Source organism: Hesperophylax consimilis, chromosome 24 (assembly GCF_061612785.1).
Source record: "Hesperophylax consimilis isolate HC1 chromosome 24, BYU_Hcon_1.0, whole genome shotgun sequence".
Classification (NCBI taxonomy): domain Eukaryota; kingdom Metazoa; phylum Arthropoda; class Insecta; order Trichoptera; family Limnephilidae; genus Hesperophylax; species Hesperophylax consimilis.
In genome coordinates, this window is record NC_142859.1 from 10,312,723 (window position 1) to 10,326,050 (window position 13,328).

General features: G+C 34.1%; 1 protein-coding gene across 1 annotated transcript; it reads left to right on the forward strand.

Moving 5' to 3' along the window:
• Positions 1-705: 705 nt before the first annotated feature.
• On the forward strand, positions 706-12,589 carry LOC149411890 (uncharacterized). The gene is made up of 6 exons (XM_089646442.1): positions 706-908; positions 4,479-4,646; positions 5,336-6,471; positions 6,936-7,037; positions 10,244-10,363; positions 11,550-12,589. The coding sequence occupies exons 1-6, from the start codon at positions 816-818 to the stop codon at positions 11,776-11,778; spliced, it is 1,848 nt and encodes a 615-aa protein (XP_089502568.1). The 5' UTR covers positions 706-815; the 3' UTR covers positions 11,779-12,589.
• The last annotated feature ends 739 nt before the right edge of the window (positions 12,590-13,328 follow it).

The window sequence follows — 13,328 nt, forward strand, 5'->3', positions numbered from 1 at the left end:
GATGTTATAATTTGTATTCGTTTCATGTGACATTCAATTTATAATATTTACATTTAAACTCAATACTCATATATCGGGCCGATTGCATCTTTCCCCAAAAATACATACATCACCTTATAATACATTCAACCTTACGATTCTTTATGGAGCGCCCTCGAGGTGATTTTTCACGAAAACGGCACTCTAAAAATGATCAATTTATGTTCATTAATAACCTTCCCAATTTCAATTTATTATAAACACACACTAAATACCCAAAAATCGTAATCCCTATCTAAAATATGTTCATATACTCTTGTTTTCTTCGGTTGGTAGATAATATCATAATTAAACATTTGACAATTAGCAAAGAATAATTGTGAAATTCCAGTTGCCAGTGGATATATTATCTAATCATTTTAGATAGTTCAAAACACAATATACCACGGGTATAATATACCTTTTGTCAAGTATTCCGATATAATATGTACGATGTTTCTCGGAGTTGGGAATCGATTAACGTTTTCAAGAGAATTCTGACCAATAACGTGACGGCTGCGGTTTCTAATGATTTTTAAAACGACTGTCTCTGACTGTGTGATGATTTTTGACAGAATCGATTCTAGTAAATCATCGATTATGCGATCGATCATCGATCGATTGTCTCATCGCTAATTGACTTCTATCATCATCTATCACTATATCTATGATTTCTATAAACTTCTATCTTCTATGGTTTGCCTGGTTGTCAAATTTTGTAGTATTTTCGTGCGTGTTGTTTTCGTTTCTAATAGGTTTAGTACACGGATGGTTTTGATAATTAAAAACTAGAAAACATGGGGAAAGTTAATAAAAGACTCTCTTTCAAAAAAACCTCTTCCCAAAAAGGGACACCTAAGAAAAACAAACTTAAAGAGCGGACTAACCAGGTGATTGCCTATTTTACTATTTGTTTATTTTCTGTTTTATATTAATCATACCGCATAATTATTATCTGACAGCAACCTACATTGCGATTTTCAATGATATTGGAAACAATTCAAACTGCAAGATTGATTATGTTGTTAACTTTCGTTGGTCTGATTTTCTTGTTATGTTGACCGTCATATTATGTACGAGATAGGTTTATTTATGGTATGTTTAGTGTAATTAAATAATATGTTTGTGTATATTGGTCAGAGATGTGCAAAATGGGTACCCAAAACCATTTGAAATGCAAAATGGAAATGGGTCAAAATTTTTCCATTTGAAAATGCAAAATGCAAAATGGTTTTTAGAAAAGCATTTCAAATGCAAAATACCTATTTTCAAAATGCATTGAAAATGCAAAATGGTTTCTCAGGTCAAACATTTAAAATAATTATAGAATTTTCAAACAAATTTGTCATTTAACCCTCCGTCAGGCACACCTATGGGCGAACCGAAATCGGGCGCACTCGGCCTGAGAGGCCACCAATATATTTTTAGCCCCCACCTTCCACTATATTAATTCTAATACAAAATACTTGTCGGGTAGTCTTTACTAGGATCTATAGAAAGGAATTAAACCAAATATAACACAAAATAACCAGTTTATTAAACATTACTATCCATAAACTAAAATAAACAATTTTCCAAAAACAGTGTTCAAAATAATTGGTCAAACCGAGCCCCATAAAAGTAATAAAAGTTTTAAAGTAATAAAAATTTAAAGGTAAGGTAGGTGGTAGTCTCTACTGACTGCAGCCGTAGCCAGATATGGACGATGAGGTTCCCAAATCAGCAGCCGAAAAACAAGTTTGGCACAGCGCGTTTACGTGGAGTAAACAGATCGGTTGATGACAACCTAAACATTTGTAATTCGTCATCCTCCTAAATCCTGATTCAAACACGCATATTCCACACTTTTGCCTTTTTTGAGGTGTTGTAGGGGATGTGTTTTATTGGAAGCGAGTTTGCAACTGAATCGGCATTCCACTTGTATTCAGACTTCGCCGAGCTAGTTGTCCGATGTCGCTCTCATCGCCTAAATCTTCAACCAAAGCTGGATCTTCAGAAGCATCATCATCGAGAAGAAACGTCACCATATCATCAGCATCATTGCGTTGAGAGAGATCATCTTTTCTAGCCATTTCGGCAGAAACATATGTATATAAAATGCCTAAAACTGAAATTATAATTCAATCGGGCGCACTCTGCCTGAAAGGCCAGGGTCCAATACAGAACTTATTTTTCAAGATACTGATAAACTTCATACAGAACAGGCATAATTGAGTATAATGAACAACTGCAAATAAAAATATCCTGAAAAAGGTCACCTTCAAAATTGTGATGCAATCGGGCGCAGGCGGCCTGTGAAGCTGAGTGTAAGATGTAAGTGAGCTGCCTAAAGACCGACGACTGACTGAAGACGGGCGCCGTGTAAGGTTCCTAAAGTTAGGCGAGTAAAATGAGGGAAGGGCGGGGGGCCGCCTTTGAGAATTGGAGAGGGAAAAAATGTTTTTTGTTGGCCTCTGAGGCCAGCTGCGCCCGACCGAGGGTTAATAATGGATATCAATGTAGAACAAACATATTACATGATGGTAAATCCAAAAACACCACGACTACAGATTATGAAACCACAAAAAATTTGCGCGGTACTAATGTTGCCAACGTAAAAACATAGAAACTGCTATCTAACATTTAATATTACAGCGTCATGGCCATGTTCAGTATTTGAATCAGTATTTTTTGTAATGGTATCACTCAATTGACAAATGTAAATTATCTCTCATAGCGAGGTTGAGGACCGACTGATATTTGGCGCTTATGAAAAAAAGATGAGTGGAGATAGTAGGAAGAATGTTGCAAAAAAGCATTTAAAATGGAAAATGCATTGAGAAAAGCATTTAAAATGCAAAATGCAAAATGGTTTTTAGAAAAGCATTTAAAATGCAAAATGCAAAATACCCATTTCCATTTGAAATGGAATTATTTGAAATAAAGCACATCTAAAGTTAGGCGAGTAAAATGAGGGAAGGGCCTGGGGCCGCCTTTGAGAATTGGAGAGGGAAAAAATGTTTTTTGTTGCCGGATCCGGTAGATCCGAAGATCTACCGGATCTGCCCTGATGATGGACACTGCAACGCTGTCCGAAACGTCGGCTAAAGAAGGAGTTAGCGCAACACGGCATAACACCCCAAAAACAAACAACAAAAATGATAAATCATGTTTTGAATTAATAAAGCTAAATCCATTTATTTGAAACTGAAATATTGCGTATTAAGAGTGAAGCGGAATAGGAGAAAATTAATGAAATTTAATATCAGGAGAAAAATTAAATCGAATTTAGTTACAGTTTAACATGTGCAGTTATTTTTTTTCGAGACGAACTGGTTTAACATCAACTAGGTTAAGTATAAATTTAATTATTTTCAAAAACATAAAAAAAAAAATTGAATGTTCATTAGGTGGTTCTTTATTTTTAATTACACATTACACAGACCAAGTGCATACAGTTCTACAAGAGCTATGCGTTCTAAAATCCTGTTTAAATTTAACAATTCCAGGACTGAGCATATCAAACACTCGCTTGTACCTAGATTACATGAAGTCAGTAATGGATAAGTAGATGTAGTGGATCTGTTTAGAAGCTAGGTACAAAAAGGCTATATTATCATATCTTTTAAACCATTATTAAACCTAAGTCTACTCATACTTGTTTATAATATTTTGTATGTATTTGTATCTCCTTCTAGAGCTTGTACTAATTTTATACTTTCTGTCGTCATTTTATGATCAAATGCCACAGTTAATTTTTATTTTTTAAAAAATAATTATTAGTGTTTCATTATGCTTGTATTCTGTGACATGTAATTATTGTGTATGGTATATTTATTAATATACCGTGGATATTAAATAAATGAATTTCAAAACTTTGTGCAATCTAGACTAGATTACTTAGTTATTTTTTTTTTTCAATTGTGAATCGTAATACTGTCAAACATAGTTGTAACAAGCACGAGAGGACTGACTAAATTTGCTTTTGCCATTAGGTACTAGTTGTATATAAAATAGTTTTTACCCACTTTAAGTATGTATCTACTAGGAGGGGTTCAAATAAAATTGTTACTGTTTGATCTGTCTTGACTGGTGATTGGGCAAGAGTTTGGTCCAATTAACATAGTAATTTGTGTTACGCTAATATACGCTATTACCGTGAGCGTTATAACTGATGTTATAAAATTGATACATTATAAATTATTTCTAAATATAATAATGGTAAATATTTGTTACGTAATTGATGTGTCGTTTCTCCAAATCGTTGTTGTGTAAGTCATGTATTACGAGAAACCAGCGTCTTCCTTTTCTCCTTTTAATCCTGAAATCCCTTCCAACAGTCCGTTCCTTGACACAATATAGATAAGAGTGCTCTCGTAAGATTTCACAAAAAACAATAACAAAATAAAACTTTTTTACAGACCCCAAAAAATGTGTTACGAAAAACAATGTAAATACCAATATATATTTTTTTTTTTTAGTTATCACCGCAGCAAAAACTGTTTCTATTAACAAATTATTCGGGTTCACAATCGCTAAAGGTTGTGCAAAAACTGTTTGTGGAAAAGTTCCCTAAAGCGAAAATTCCATCTTTCAAATTAATTTACAACCTTTCTAAGGGCTCAAAAAATCTGCACATATCTATCAAAGTATGTATAAAGAATAATCTTGCATAGATTTGTGTGATGCCTTATTGCTTTTCAAATATGATCGGTGTTGGTTTCCTGCTTTTTTTTTTACTTTTTAAGTTTTGCACAATAGCTTGCTCATTAAGATTTGCGCATTAGCTTGATTATTAAGTGTTGCACAATAGCTTGATTATTAAGTATTGCACAATAGCTTAATTATTAAGTATTGCACAATAGCTTGATTATTAAGTTTTGCACAATAGCTTGATTATTAAGTATTGCAAAATAGCTTGATTTTTAAGTTTTGCACAATAGCTTGATTATTAAGTTTGCACCAAAGCTTGATTATTATGTATTGCACAATAGCTTGATTATTAAGTATTGCACAATAGCTTGATTATTAAGTTTTGCACAATAGCTTGATTATTAAGTTTGCACCAAAGCTTGATTATTAAGTATTGCACAATAGCTTGATTATTAAAGTCTTGCATGATCACTTGATTAATCTGTTTTTTAATAATCTCTTTTGGTCAGGAATTTGTTTCGGCCATGCTTTAATGATTTATTCAACCTTACATTTCATAATATTTAGTAAACTGATGTAAAGGTCTGTTAAATATTTGTGAAGTGAAATTATCTTGGAACTTGGAAAAGGGATCTTTGTGAAAGTTTTATCCACTGCGCAGAATGTAATTATTTATTATTTTCAGGATACATCGGCAGAAGAAATATGTGCCAATAACAATACGCTGTCAGTCATAAACACACCTGAAACTGTGACCAAAAGAAAATCACTCCAATCGATCAATAATTTAAAAAACAAAAAGGGAAAACATAATAAGTACAAAAAATTGGTCAACCTGCGTGTCTCGCAGCTTTTACAAAGAGACAGTAAATTAAACATACAGAACACTTCTAATGTGGCGGAATGTTTGAGTTTTAATTTTCAGAATTCTATCAACAATTCTCCGTCAACTTCTTCTCATTCCCTCCATTCTAGTCCGCGAGGGATAAAGAATTTGAAGCGTGGAAGAGAAGAAGATACTCATCAATACCCAATTATATCCTTAGATTCTTCTAATCCTAAATCCTTGGTTAGATATCCGGTTATTTGTGAGATAGATCTCACAACTTCTCCTGGAACTAATAACAATAACTCCCCTAAGAATCTTCCATGTCCAAATGGTCATCCCAGCGCCATTTCCACACCGTTTAGTTATGCCCACATAACCGGCCTTAATACTTCTCCAAAAATTGGCGCCATTTCGCCTATAAATAAGAAATTAAGACTTTCCACGGATGCAACTTTTATTTATGAACGGCCTGAATTTCTGACAGTTGATCGGTGTGATACTGATCAATCTTCGCTGGACGGAACGACTCAGAACACCACTGTCATTTGTGTAGATAATGAAGAGGCAGTTTTACCGGTTGAAAATCCATCTGACAACACTTTAAATTTCGATGCGTCGGATGCAGAATTCGTCTCGAAAAACAAAACGATAAGTGAAATAGATAGCGACGAATTCTTTCCCATGAGTACTGTTGATTTGACTAATCATTTCAAAGAAAATGTTCCGGCCCATCCGGTTCCAGCTAGACAACCAATTATTTACGACCTCACATTGGATATTTCTCACGATTCCAATTCGACAAGTAGTCTAGTCAAAAAAAAGAAACAGATTCTTTCGGCTCTGGCGCACACTGTCAAAGATTCGTCAAAAAAATATACCAAGACGAATAGTGTAACTAGAACAGGATCAAATGTTTATTTTCCAGCAAATAAAAACATAGAACGGACTGGGCTGAGAATGGTTGTTATTGATGGAAGCAACGTTGCAATGGGGTAAGTTATACTATTCATGTCCATTAATCTTATTCATTGACACAACTTGCCTTTGACTAAATATAAATTTGGTTGAACCATTGCTTTACGATAAATCAACCTGACTTAACTGTTCTTTTTTTGTTCTCATTCACTGGCTAAGCCTGTTGTCCCATTGGGTCGGTAAGGGTAAGGAATCGACATTAACCAAAGAACCTGCGCAGAATTGTGGGACTTCTCGGGAATTGTGGGACTTATCGACCTAAAGGGATGAAGGGCTTACTGTTCTATATTTTTAATCACTGACTTTAGTTCTGTTTTCATTCTCACCGTTTTACTGTTCTTATTCAATCTCGATCACTGACTTATTTTTCTGTTTCCATTCTCACTCCGTGTTCTTTTTTCATACTCAATTACTGCTTTCTATTCTTTTCCATTGTCAATTTTTACCACCTTTATTTATGCTATGCAATTTCTTTTTCCAGTCACCAACATGGTAAATCTTTTTCAGTAGAAGGTCTGAAACAATGCATTCAATACTTTCTGGATAGAGGGCATGAAGTCAAGGCTTTTGTTCCACGATTTAGGTAACTAATAACATATATTTTTATTAAATTCAAATAGTTTTTGAAGTGAAATCGTTTGTAAGCAAAGATTCAATCCAAACTAAATCAAAATCTTAGATAGCTTCTTGGGTATTTACCCATTTTTGTGACCGATGATACCGCCCGATGTTGTTTCAGTAGTATGGTCAAACATGGTTCTGTGCACGGCCTGCTTGCTCTTGAACGGGAGTCTTGTACTAGAAGATAGCTCAAATAATGACATCTCGGGAATTACGAATGGAGCGTACTTTCGTACATCGATGACTGAGGCACTGATGTCGTTGTAAGTTGTTATATGAAGACTGAAGACAAACAGTGCAATGCACAAATGCACGTACCAAGGAACCACCTCTACATGTCACTCCCCTTTAAAATTATTGTTAGGCTAAGAAAAAATGTATCTCACACGCCAACCAAGGGTTGCGAGAAAAAAACTTAGTAAGGTCGACTTTTTTATATGTGTTTCCTTGTAGTTTTAATTTAAAAGAGTAGACACCCCGAGTATTGAGGGTCAGTCATCGAGAGGCATTCTCGGACGGTCAGTCTATGAGAGTAGTCTGTGACAGTAGTCTGTCAGAAGTGGTAGGTAGTGGAATTCCACCACTGATTAAGGGAAATTAGACCCTTAATCTGGTACCCACCAGTAAACTTTAGCTGCGGCTGAAAGTTACTAATTGTGTGTTTATTATTTAAAAATAAAACAGATGTGAAGAAAAACCTGAAGAAAGTGTTTTCCTGCCTACCATCGGGTGTTCTTGTACCAAGATAGTAGAAAAAATATCCATGTATTATATATATAAACCTTCCGGAAGAAATTCTCTAAATGATAGTGAAAACCCTATCAAAGTCCGTTGCATAGTTTAGAAGAACTATGCGCATAAACAGGCAGACGCTGATAGTGACTTTGTTTTATACTACATATTTAGATATGCTCACAGACATAGGAATTAATAGACGAGAAGATAATGGCGAGGGGTAAAATCAACTGTTGAAGAACGAAGGGAGTAAGGCTGACTGTGATTCGTCAATAAATCAATCTGACAGTAAATAGGCATCTCGCATTATAATATCACCATTTACTTCTTAAAAGTAAAATCTGCTTTAGAATGAATAGACATTTTTACATGGGAGCGCAAATTACTCGCCACGTTATGAACAAATTTGCGAAGTCCAAATTCGGCAAAAAAATTCGGTTCCATTTTCAGAGTCGAATATTTCGTTTAAGTATTTAGTTAAGACACTTTTATAAATGTTCATAATTTACTTCCCAGCAACCAACCAGCTTTGTGTTTCGCGTCCAGACGTTTCTCGATGTGATAGTAACAACTGATTCATATTATACGATGTGAATATGCTTAAAATAAAGTAAAATAATGCTTATATATGGAATGTAATACGACAATTGGGTTTATTCTCTTTTTCACATCTATTTTTACAAGTTTTCATAGTACAAGTCAACATTTTGCCGTGTTATTTCGTAAAATGAACCGATGATGCCTCGACCATAGTTCGCACAAGAATGATGACGTCACGTTTTCAAATTTCACTTGAGGCCCTACGCGAGCACAGCCGGCTCCAATGGAACCGGTATGGGGAGTGGGGATAATACGCTTTTAATCACTTAGGGCAGGTCTACTAATATTCATATGTCTATGGATATGCTAATGTTTTGTCACGATTATGAATTTACTAAAAGTTTATCAGGAAACGGCCTGTAATTCCGTTTTTGGTTCATTGTCATTTGGGATGTTCCAGGATGTTCCCGAACATTCCAGATTAATCCCGGACATGAATGTTCCAGGATGTTCTGGAATGTTATGGAATGCTCCCAAATACTATCAAATGTTTTAGACTGTTTAAGAAATTTCTAGAGGGCGAAACTTCGAGCCCTTATAACTTTAAAATCACTCCCTTCAGATAAAAACGGGAACCTTCTTCATGGATGGGGGATAGAGGGCTACCACACCATATAACTCCCTTGATTGTACCAGGACTCATTTCTGAGTTTTAGCGACACGAACATTATTCACTTACTTTTATAAAATATATATATGTATACAGGGTGTATCGGCACATACCCGACAAACTTTAACCAGCTATTCCTTAGCACATTTGGAGTAAAAAATGTTATGTGCACTTTGCTGTCCGGTAACATTTTTTTTTAATAAAAAATTTACTATTCATATTTTCACCACATTTCACCACTGTTTTATCCTTTGTCAAAGTTTGAAAACCCACCTGGCAATATTTTATTCGAGTTTCATTGAATAATATACGTACATACCTACATTAGCTCGCTTTTACGATCACAACGAAATGGCATGGCAACATTCGTCTCATTTTTAGCTATTATTATTTAGTGTGTATGAAAGAGCAAACACGCTTTTTGACATACTTGCTAATAACAGCTGTTGAACACGAGAAACAATGCCAATGACAGTGACGGAGTGTGGATTTTTTTTATCATTTTTTGTTTTTAATTGTAAAAAAATGTTACCGGACAGTAAAGTGCCCATAACATTTTTTACTCCAAATGTGCTAAGGAAAAGCTGGTTAAAGTTTGTCGGGTACGTGCCGATACACCCTGTATATTGATTATCTAAAGTAAAGACAATTTTTTTATAATCTTGAAATTTAACCTCCAAATGGCGGATCATGAGATTTAACTACAGCGAAAAATTGAAGCAAGTGCAGAAGTGTCTGTATTTTTACACATTTGTACAATTTAATAACTATAGTGAGAAAATGCCGACATTTTACAATGTGTTTTCAAAAAAAGCGTTTAATCAAAAACGTCTGATTCAACGAAATAATGTTGACCATGTCGAAATAAAAAGTAAGCTCACTGTGTTGTCACATCTGACACGCCATAGATTTGGTCCTTGTAAAACTAAAAGTTTGAAAATTATTTTAACTATTACAATTAACTACAGAAAATGTATACTGATATTTAAGTTAGAAGGTTATTATTGTTAAAAAAATATGGACCTGAGTTCCTTATTGGTACAGCTTTTAGGATTTATAGATGAGGAATTTTTTTCTCCCTTTTTAATCTCCGATTGAACTCCCAATGAGATAGCTTACGAATCGCTACTGTTTTTTGAGTTTTATCCTCAGTTAATTATCAGTGTCATTAATATTGTTTCAATGATTATTAAGATTTGACGGATTTATTTGAAATTTTGTAGGAATAGGAAATTTAAGAGCACAAATGGAAAACTGCTTGATCAATTGGAAGAAAGGGGACACGTGGTATACACACCATCTAGGGAAATTAAAGGAAAGCTCATCATGTCGTATGATGACAGGTACGTACAGCTTGACACACTTAATTAACTAACTGTCACGCCGTTTCTCCGCAGGGGTACGCAGTGAGGATAGACCGCCACACTACTCAGTCTTGGCACACACGAAAATTTCAGAAAGACCATGCAAAAAAAAAAATGTTTTTTCTGTTCATCAAAATGAATATAGAATACATAAATAAAACCATAAAGGGCGGATCGTTAAAAAAAAAAAAGTTGTCCTTTAAAGGGTTAAGAAAGGGAGGAGTGAACATGGGTATTAAAGGCATTCATGTTGTAGGAGGGAGGAAACACAAGAGGCCGGCAAATTGTTCCACAGCCCGAGCTGTTGAACTCGAGAACGAGTCGTAGAAGCGATCCGTTCTCATGTGACAAACGTCAACCGTGTACATATGTTGGGCACACGTTTGGCGTGTTTCCTGATTATGCACCGGTACGTGGGGCGCACTTCCAATTTGTACAGTTACAATTGTACACTTTGAGGCCAACTTTGTGATGTTTGATGTTATTTGACATTATTTGTCAGTATTTCACTTTATTTGAAGATTTTTCTTTAACCCTTAAAAAGAATATTTAATTGACTTATCCTGTAGCGATAGGTAGCCCGCTCACCGGGTAAATTTAAGATTATCACCTCGTTTATGCACAGTTGACACATTGTCAGAAATATTCCATCAGACTGTTCACGAAAAAATAATGTTGCAAAACATAAAAATATTTAATTATAAGCAATAATTTGTCGCCTGAAATATTAATATACAAATTGAAAATATCTCCCGAGTAAAAATAAATGCCGGCAACGGGAATTGAATCCGTGCCTTTTGATGTCCGGTCAGTTGCTCTGTAACCACTGAGCTATGTCGGCTTATTTCCAACCCGCCAAATGATTCAATATGTACTAGTACCTCAATCAACAATTACTGCCTATTATATTTTTTCACCTATAAACAACCAACTTTATTTTTGTAGGAAAGGCTTTGTTAGTGCTAAATTTCTCACTAGATGGCGTCGAGACATATAATATCTTCATTTATTGGTGAAAGACAAATTTTCAATTTGTATTAATATTTCGGGTGAAAAATTATTGCTTATAATTAATTGTTATCCTTTATGCTATGCATAAAAGCTTGTCTTATAAATATTAGTTTATGATTAAAAAATAATAAAAATATTTGTTTCATCTTTTCAGATATATTGTACAGTGTGCTGTAGAGTATGGAGGTGTTATCATTTCAAATGACAACTACAGAGATTTACTTCGTGAAAACGAGGCCTGGAGGGAAACGATAGAACAGAGACTTTTGCCGTTCACTTGGGTCGGAGACATGATTATTTTTCCTCAGGACCCCCTGGGGAAGAATGGACCCACCCTAAGACAGTTTTTAAGTCACACCGAACCCACAAAAACAAAAAAATAATAATAAAATTATAAAAATTATTAAGGGTAAACGTAATGCACATTATAATCTACGCGTTCATAGATGGCGTTAATTTAATTATTTAATTAAAATGCACTTTTTGCAAGTTGTGCTTTAAAATATTACGACAAATTATTTTAAAGCATAACTTGCAGAAATCTATGAAAGTGTAGATTATACCGAAACGACCCCAAATACAAGTGATTCAAATTCAGTCTGTGTTTACAGATGGAATTGAATGGCTGTGCCTCTTAAAATTTATAGTGAAAAAAGTAAATGGATTAAAAAAAAATTGTCGTAATTTCCACAAAGCAAAATTACCTTCGTAATATTTTTTTCTAATATTTTTATGACATAATTTCGTTGTTGTTGACGTACAGGTTGTCTAGAACAAAATAATTTTTTGTGCAAAAATATTTTATCTTTACATAAATTCTCAAATCGCAGTTTGGTTTAGGTCTTTGCAATTAGGCATTTGTTTAAAGTCTACCTTTTTTAGTATAACTTTATGTTATGACACTATTGTGTTTAAAAAAAAATATTTTGACCTGAAAAAAGTGAAAAAATCCAAAATTTTATACTCGAGTTTTGCACTACACAATCTATATTATTATTTTAATTTTGTTGGAATTTGTTATGTTCTTCCTTGTTTCCAAGGTCTGTTGTTTTTTTTGTTCGCTTGCAGAAGGTATATGTATGTATCAAGCAAGCGGCATTTATTGTTAAGACATAGTTGAGTTAACACATTTCACTCAGGTATTTGTCGAGCTTAAGTAAATTTTGTTTTAAATTGATATATTGTCGAAAATAATGTATGCAGTACTCTATCGCTAATCCAGCACTCCAAAAAACTAGGCAAGTGACCAATTAGTGAAAGTAAAATTCGAATGTATTTCTACATATTCAATGTATTGTCCTTTTGTTGAAATATCCTTGTATGTACATGAAAGGCGCAAAGATAAATAGAAAAAGGACGGCATGTAATACAATGTTTTAATTGATACACATGTATGTATGTTGTTGCGAACTTTATGTAGAGATTGGTATACAATATTCACATATTCAAACATACTTTAGGTGGTTTTAAATTACCTGCCGTTGAAATATGACCACCTTAGAAGGTAGAACTACTCTTCCCGCCGTTAGCAACAGTTGTGAACGGGTAGAACAACCTTTCCCGTCAGAAGTGTGTTAATAATTGATTGCTAATGTTTGACTATTAATAATTGATTGTTAATAAATGATTACTAATAGTTACTTGTTAATAATTGATTCTTGTTAATTTAAAAAATAAAAATGATGCAATAACTTTACATATTATTTTTAATAATTACTATTATGTGGGCCTTACTAGGTGCTTTACCCTTTGATTGTTTATAATTGATTGTTAATAATTCATTGTTAATAATATTCTTTATAATTGATATTTATTTTAAATTGATTGTTACTAAATGATTGTTAACACACTTCGGCCGCGAAAGGTAGTTCTACCCGTTCGGTTGATTGATGCTTAACGCCGGGAAGGGTAGTTCTACCTTTTGTGCCCTCCT

What these genes read in the sequence shown, in the direction of transcription:
- LOC149411890 (XM_089646442.1), top strand. Translation starts at nt 816, where the DNA reads ATGGGGAAAGTTAATAAAAGACTCTCTTTCAAAAAAACCTCTTCCCAA. An exon ending in TTAAAGAGCGGACTAACCAG is followed by an intron (nt 909 to 4,478) that starts GTGATTGCCTAT and finishes TTTTTTTTTTAG; the next exon opens with TTATCACCGCAGCAAAAACT. An exon ending in ATCTGCACATATCTATCAAA is followed by an intron (nt 4,647 to 5,335) that starts GTATGTATAAAG and finishes TATTATTTTCAG; the next exon opens with GATACATCGGCAGAAGAAAT.